The sequence below is a fragment of the Thalia democratica genome, unplaced genomic scaffold, assembly GCF_965202585.1.
Source record: "Thalia democratica unplaced genomic scaffold, ktThaDemo2.hap1.1 HAP1_SCAFFOLD_222, whole genome shotgun sequence".
Lineage (NCBI taxonomy): Eukaryota > Metazoa > Chordata > Thaliacea > Salpida > Salpidae > Thalia > Thalia democratica.
Genome location: NW_028139341.1, coordinates 84,757 through 92,925, shown reverse-complemented (window position 1 = coordinate 92,925; position 8,169 = coordinate 84,757). Strand labels below are relative to the sequence as shown.

The 8,169-nt window shown below is 24.9% G+C and overlaps 1 protein-coding gene across 1 annotated transcript; it reads left to right on the top strand.

The window, feature by feature from the left end:
* The first annotated feature begins 753 nt into the window (after window positions 1–753).
* LOC145845960 (uncharacterized) lies at window positions 754–5,695 on the top strand. The gene is made up of 8 exons (XM_082952927.1): window positions 754–846; window positions 1,443–1,469; window positions 2,853–2,888; window positions 3,256–3,327; window positions 4,032–4,073; window positions 4,731–4,748; window positions 5,183–5,221; window positions 5,564–5,695. The coding sequence occupies exons 1-8, from the start codon at window positions 771–773 to the stop codon at window positions 5,620–5,622; spliced, it is 369 nt and encodes a 122-aa protein (XP_082809053.1). The 5' UTR covers window positions 754–770; the 3' UTR covers window positions 5,623–5,695.
* Window positions 5,696–8,169: the final 2,474 nt, after the last annotated feature.

Here is an 8,169-nt window from a genome sequence, read left to right as displayed (position 1 = left end):
TGTTAATATCTATTTTTACTCTTTTTACTGCTTATTAAACCCAATGTTTACAATGTTATATAATTATATTTGTATGATCAACAACCATTAACTTTTGTCTATTTTCGATTTCGAAACAATCAACTTTAGCAATTTTATATTGTTGTTTTTTTGCAAACAATTAATCTATTACAAAGCCAGAAGTAAAACGTTTTTGCCAGCCAGCACACGAAACAAAAACAGTACGTGATCACGTAGGGTGTTTTATGTAAGCCACTTCAACTTGAGCATTTTCATCATGAGCGCTTCAACATATGCACTGCCATCATGAGCGCTTCAACATATGCACTGGCATCATAAGCGCTTCAACATATGCGCTGCAAACCACAATCTGCATAACAAGTGCTGCATTGTAATGTTCTCATTTGTCAATGTTAAAATTTGAACTTGACGTCTGTAATTAAAAATACTGCGGCGGGTAATTTTGACCGCAGGTGAAATGTCGTCATGATTTTTATGTACGCGTGTTATTTAATAAATTGATTTACGGTAACTTTTCGAGATTGAAACATTGATTTTCACCCGTCAAGTATTTATTTTTTTACTGGCTTGTTATGTTTATTAATTTTAAAAAAATTGCTATTAAACTTTTAATTAGCCGCAAAAGTATTGTTCTTATTGAAACTCGAAAAACTTCAACAATTAAATCAATATTTTATTTTTTTTCATGTATATATACTGAATAATTTCCAATTTTCAATATCAAACTGAATACATATTGACTGTTAAAAATGAAATTGGTTATCATTCTCGCTCTTATCGGATGCTGCATTGCTGCTCCATGCTACGGCCCAGGACCAATGACTGGTAAGAAACAAAATAAACAAATATATTATGTTGTATATATTGTGAATAATTCAGTAACTAATGTTAACAGTACTAAAACTGATTTCAAAGAGTTTTAGAATAAAATTTCAACAGTAGTAATGTTTTAGTATAGTAGAAACAAAACGTATTTGAAAACAAGTTTGTGTCTTAACTTTATAATTTAAAATTTAACCACAGTTTTTTTTCATTAATCAACATATAAACCATGTTTCCTTCTTGTAAACTATTGAGCCTATAATTTAAATCATATTATAAAAATATATATAAAATAAGAAACTTTTTGCATATAACTTTAGAAATCGAGACTAAAATAATAAAAGGTACTACAACTAAAACTAAAATGTTAAGATAAAATATGATGAAAATTTTTATTCAATTTAAAAATGTATATGTATAGTATCGCATAAGCAAACTTAGTTTAACTTTTGACTATTATTGATTTTATTATTTCAAAATTTAAAATAAATACTGAAGTTTCTTCATTTAACAGTACTTTCTATTAAATTCAGCTTACTTATTTTATAAAGTTAAGTAAAAAGTTTATGTTTTTTCCTTTAATTTATTACTTTTTTTAGGTAAGGGAGCCTACCACCCAGGACCAGGTATTTATTATTTATAATTATTTTTATTTAAAATTTTAAACTCTCTAAAAGTTTAGTATATGCAAAAATATAATTAACAAAATGAATTAAGTTGGTGGATATTGTGCATAGAAAAATTAGAAAAACGTCACAAAATTGAACTTAAAACAGTTAATACCGTAAGCAGCAATTTAGTATGCCAAGTACAACTTTTTATTTAATTTTATTTTAATTGTTGAATAACATTTTTTATTATTTACTACTAAAACTTTAGTATATTTAAAAGTTAAATTTTATTACAGCTTTTTTCAAATTTATACTTGTCTTTTTGAAAACACAATTTTGTTAAATGTTTTTGATTTTCAACATAAACATATTTCCAAATCGACAAAGCCGCACAAACTAAGCGATAAAAGTGATAAATGAGTAAAGTAAGCCTTAATACTTGAGAATAAAATAACACTATATTATTGATAGTTTAATAAATTAAAAAAAGTAAATCAATTTTAAAGTTTTATCTCAAAGTGTTAGTACAATTGTATATTAATAACTTACAAGCCTGAAACGACATATAAAATATGTTATCTTTTAGTTTGATTTTTCTAATATAAAACTAAACTGCGATTGGCATTAAATTAAATACCAAGTTTGACACTGTTACTACTATCGTTATTATCATAAATACTGCCAACAGTATTGAAATCAAAATGAGATTAAATTGATAAAAAACACACTTATATATCTATGCAAAAACTTAGGTACTGTTTTATTTTTACAACTTAAACATAACTGCAAACTTTTGTACAAAACGTTCGGCTTTTAAGTTTAAATTTAACCTATTCCGTACCCATATGCCGTCATAAATCAATTATTAAAAAACTTAACTAAGTAACAACATTTATAAACATTTACTTAAGAATTAAACAGCCATTATTGTTAAAACAATTAGTTACCTTTCATCCGTTATAAACTTTACAATTATTATATGATAACATATTAATTTCATTAATTAAACTAACAAGAAATTCTCTATAAGCTAATGTAGGAATAGCATTCCGTGAAATTAAAAAAAACACTGTTTTACAATTGGCTTAGGTTTTATTTTTAACAAGTTTTTTTTAAGTCTAAACATATTATCTCCTTTTTCCTATTTCTAGCTTTGCTTTGTTTTGTATCTAACACTATAAACAAAACTTAATATAACGCATTAAACCATAGTTATTATATTAACAAATCTAAAAAAGTAAAACTCTAATAAGTCAAAAGATATTTTATTAACGATACCAAAAAGGTTACTAAAGGATTTACTTTAAACAAAATTTTATTTTAAACAAAAAATTTTAATCAATAATTATCTGTTTTTTCTACAACAATATTCAACATGTGTTTTTTACTGTTTTTTAGGTTACCAAAAAGGTTACCAACCAGGCTACCAAAAGGGTTAGTGAAAATGAATGAATGAAAATAATTTTTGGTATATGAGAAACTAAACTAAAAATTAATATTTTTATTGTTAAGTATCAAATTATTTAAATTTTAAAGATTTTTATTATTTTTATTATACGAAAACTCGTTCAACTTTTTCCATATCGAGTAGAAATTTCTTTTTTTTTTTTGATGAAAACAAAACTAGTTTTATAACTTTCAAAATTATTTTTTCTTTTCTAAGAATTTATCGTTAGCATCACACTAAATTTTGTTCAACTTTTTTTCGTGTTTAGTAGAAAAACCACAATATATTATCAATCAAATAAAAACAATAAACCTAAATTAATTTTGTCACAAAAAGTTTTTATTTACTTTTCAGGATATGCACCAGGTGGCTACGCACCAGGATGTGGTGGACAACGTTACCACCCAGGACACGTTGGCCAACCAAGTAAGTATAATATATATATATATATTTATATATACATACATATATATATATATATATATATATATATATATATATATATATATATATATATATATTATTAATTTAAAAACAAATTATACAGTAATCTTCCTTTATTGCACCAACATATGTTTCTGTGCTTTAAAGGATTATCACACAGAAACATATTTTGGTACAATGAAGGAAGATTACTGTTTAATTTGTTTTTATTTTATAACCAAGTGAACTTGTTTCACTAGGGTCTTTTGTTCTCAAACAATTTAATTTTTTATTTTCAATAGTTACATATAAATTATTAAGAAAATTCGAGTTTAAAAATAACAGAACATATGTTTCATATAAACAATAAAAAAGTTTTTAATTGTCAGCTTTTTAGTAGCCCTTCAATTGAGCTCTTTGGAAAGGTGCTCTAAAACTATATCACATTGTTTTCTATATATAACTAAATCACCTTCCACAGAGCCCACTTTAAGGGCTAATATTCATTTGTTTGAAATATTTGTATATTTATTCACAGTGCACGCCTCTCTTTGTATGTATTAATGATATACTTTTTTTACTTTTTTTTTACTTAACGCACCACTATATAAGCTTATATTATGTGTTTCTATTTATTTTTTCAGTGTATGCACCGCTATATAAGTTTTATATTATATTTTATATTTTTTATTTTGTTTTTTTTCCAGTGTACGCCCCACACCCACAACCTCAATACCAACCAACTCCAGGTAACTTTTATATCTAATTTAATAATAAATAAACATGTATATATTGTAATAATTATACAATTTCGTATTTTTCTTTGTAATTTGCTTATCAACGTATAAAAAATTAACTGAGAACACGTATTATGCGCTGAAACAGCCGTAAACAGTGGAAATTTGTTTTTTTACATGTTTTAGTCATTTGTGCATTAATCTAAAAAGTTATACACTTTTTTTCTGTTTTGTTTTCAGTCTGTATGTGTGTGTTTATGATATAAAGTAACAGCTGACTATCAAAAACTTATCAACTGTTAATTATCAAGTAAAACTTTTGCAAGTGCGCAATAAACACAAAAGTTGTTTGGTAAGGTAAGTATGTATATAAACATAAAATATATTTTACAATAAAAGCAAAAAAATAAAACTAAAATCAAGAACAAACAAGGCAAAACAAAACTTGTACAGAATTTGTTGTAAAGATTAGCCAAATAAAATTATTCAACTTCATTTGAAACGGATTAATGTGTTTTTTGTGATTCTTTGTAAACAAATTGTGTTTGCTTTATTATTGTTCTGATGAAACGCGTAGAATATAAATTAAACAATCAGAACATTAGTTGTTTTTTGTATGATTAATATTTTTTAATATAGATAAACAATGACCACATATAATTTTTACAGTTTACGGAGGACAGCAAAGTATGTTTTTTGAATAGTTTACTAGTAAAATGTATTCATAATTACATATTCTAAATAAAAATGAACTGGCTAGTTAACAATGTCAGTTAACGTACTTATTTATATTAAAAACCATTAAGTGTAACATTTTTATATGAAAACATTTTGTATAAAGTTTTTTTTTTTTTTTCAAAACATAAAACTTCTTAATTTGTAATACAAGTTTGTATATAGTTTAGTTAAAAATAAACATTTGTGACTACTTTTTACTGAAACAGTATATTTACTTAAATGATTTTAAAAACTTCATTAATTTATTATTTATAGAAATAACAATACTGTGACTACACTTCAAGTTGAAATACTCATTCTCAATTTAATAAAATTTATCATAATAAACATTATGTTTGTTTAACTTTTTTTTGATTTCAATTATTTTTTTATTTATTTTACAGAATACGGACCAGGACCATACGTCCCAGGCCCACAAAAAGGTACTTAATTCTATATTAAAATTTTTAATCACCTAAATTTTTTAAATATTTTTATATAAACGTGTTTTGTTGACATTTAATAAAAACTTTAAAAACATAATTCAACTTCTATGAGTTTTTAAAGTTATACTGGGTACTTATCCATTCGAAAGGCGTAAAATAATTTTAATGGTTTCAAGCGTGTTTTTATAACTATCATAAATATGTTTAGTTTTGCTTGTAAACAACATTAACATTACTACTGAAAAATCATAGCTAATTTACTGGTTTAATTTTTTTTTAAGTGTTTTTTATTTTATTTGTTACTATTTAACTGTTAATTAATTTCAAATTCTTTTTCAGGTTACAACCCAGGATACAACCCACAAAAGGGCTACATGCCAGGAAAGAAAATGATGTAAAAACATTTTCGTAAATTTAATAAAGTTGTCATTATTTTTTAATATGTGACTTTAATAAACTTTAAAAAGAAAACTTTGTTTTTTTGTCTTAGTTTGTGAGTAATCAACTATAATCTTAAGTTTACCATAATAAAGTACTAAATAGTTTTTTCTTGTTAAATTTGCGCTTGTTTTAATTAAACTTAGTATTTGTAAAAGTAGACAAAGTAAACGATAAAGTAATTAGTACAAAAATTCGAAAAAAGGAGAAAAAACTTTTTATGTGACGCAGTGAAATTAAGTTTGGCTCTAAATTTTTATTTTATTACTTATTTGTGCATTTATCTCGGCAGCATTTAGGTAAAAAATTTCAAGGAATTTACAACTATCAAATATCAACAACAACAAACGAAGTGTTCTGTTTGATTAATTTTTAAACAACGCCGTGGTACATTTATATTATACAATTCTGGAACTTACACTTTTTACTCGGCTTCTCAACAGTAAAACTATGAAGATCCATTTTTACAATCCATAACTACTAGTAATAGAAAACAAATTACTCAACGCTAGTAACAAATACGCTAGTATCTAACTGAGTTTTATACTGTTATGTTTTATGAGAAGGCTTTTAAACAAAATGTTTCTTGAATTATTTGTGGATAGCTATTTTAAAACACTATACTTGGTACTTAAGATTTTAGAAAAAACATCGAAAAGTTAAAAACTATTACAATAGAATTACAATGCTGTGGAGAACAATAAAAGTAATCAAATGATATTTTTTCAGTTTAAGTAATTTTTTTGAAAACATGTTTTTGTTATATTTTTAAACCTCTTGTAGTTTTCTTTTTAATAAAAGTTTTTTTTTTCCGGTAATTCAGAATCTCTAGTTAAGCAAATAGTTTAAAACTAAATCACTATTTTGAATTTTTTTACTGGTACAAACTTGAAATATATAACATATACATACTTATTTGACTATATAACAAACAATAGATTTATACGACCGTTTCGTATAAGAGATATATTACCTGATATACTCCTCAGTAATAATAAATGCTCAGCTCCATTTTAACTAGTCAAGCGCTATTGACCTAATCTTTTAAAAAAAATATTAATATACAATATGTAAAACATGAGACAACTAATAATGATATACAATCGCAAGATGTTAGACACGCAAGAGAAGGAGAAGCGAACGTGTAACTGTAGAAAGTAATAATGTCCGGTTAATGGTAAATGTAATTTATATATTGATAAATCTGATTTATAAAGCGACCGTGAAAGCAGAAAACCAAACCAAGTTTTATGTTGGCTCTACTGGACTAACGTTCAAAGATCGCTGCACAAAACACAGGTACAGCTTTAAACATAAAAAACATGGAAATGCGACAACTTTATCACAGTGTGTTTGGAAACTCAAAAATAACAAAATTAACTTTAAAATTTACTAAGAAATGTTAAGATGAACAAAAAAATAAATTCAGTTCAAAAAATTGATGTAAATTATACCACGCGGAAAAAATAAAAAAAATATACATTTAAAAATCAGAATCTCTAAACAAAAGAAATGAATTGCAAACTGGTTATTTACATTACCGAAAACAGTTTACATAAAAACTGTGTTATTAATGTTGATCAAGATACACTAATTAATTCTAAAATTACGTAATTTCTATTTTTATAATTTTGTTACTGTACTTAAAAGTTTGCTTGTATTTGAATAAAATACTTGGCTGAGGACGCGTGTTGAACACAGAAAACAGTTGTTCCAAGAGAAGTTGATTTTTTAGCAACTTTATTTTTATAAATATATTGTATGGAACTTTTAAAACAAAAATTCTTAAACAAAATAACAAAATATTAAACAATCTAAATTTCAAACAACAAGAAAAAACCTGCAACTGCAGGAAAGAAAAATTCCCTTTTTGAAATAATTATCTATCAAAAAATATAATCTACCGAGCTACTATAAAAACAGACAGTATAACAAAATTTTCCGTTGGTTCAATTAGTATAACATTTAAAAACAGATATAGCAACCATAAGGCAAGCTTCATTAACAAATTAAGTATACACAATACCGAATTATCGAACTATATATAGGAGTTAAAAGACGCAAACAAAGCCTATAATTTAAAATGGGAAATACTCTGCAGAACTAAAACAAAACCAACAAAACAACAAAAACATGCCATTTATGTTGCCTAGAAAAGTACGAAATCAAAAAAACTAAAAAATATTTGTCATTAAATAAAAGAAAAGAAAGGCAGCAACCCTGTTTCCACAATCAAAACATGTATTTTAAAAGAACAAAACCATTAATCAATAACTAAAAATAGCAATAAAAAAACTAAAAACAAGAACAAACAAAGCAAAAATAAGTTGACTTATAAATAAATTGTTTTTAAGATAAGCTAACTGAAATCATTCAATTTTATTTGAAACGTCATAGTGTGTTTATTTGTGTGGTTCTTTAAAAGTTCTGCTGTGTACTTTATTTCGTTCTGAAGATACGTGTTAAACGTTGAAACTTAGTAAACGATACGAACATAAGTTGTTTTA

Coding starts and splice junctions, on each gene's coding strand:
- LOC145845960 (XM_082952927.1), top strand. CDS start 771: ATGAAATTGGTTATCATTCTCGCTCTTATCGGATGCTGCATTGCTGCT. Junction 1,470..2,852: donor AGCCTACCACCCAGGACCAG/GTATTTATTATT, acceptor ACTGTTTTTTAG/GTTACCAAAAAGGTTACCAA. Junction 5,222..5,563: donor CGTCCCAGGCCCACAAAAAG/GTACTTAATTCT, acceptor ATTCTTTTTCAG/GTTACAACCCAGGATACAAC.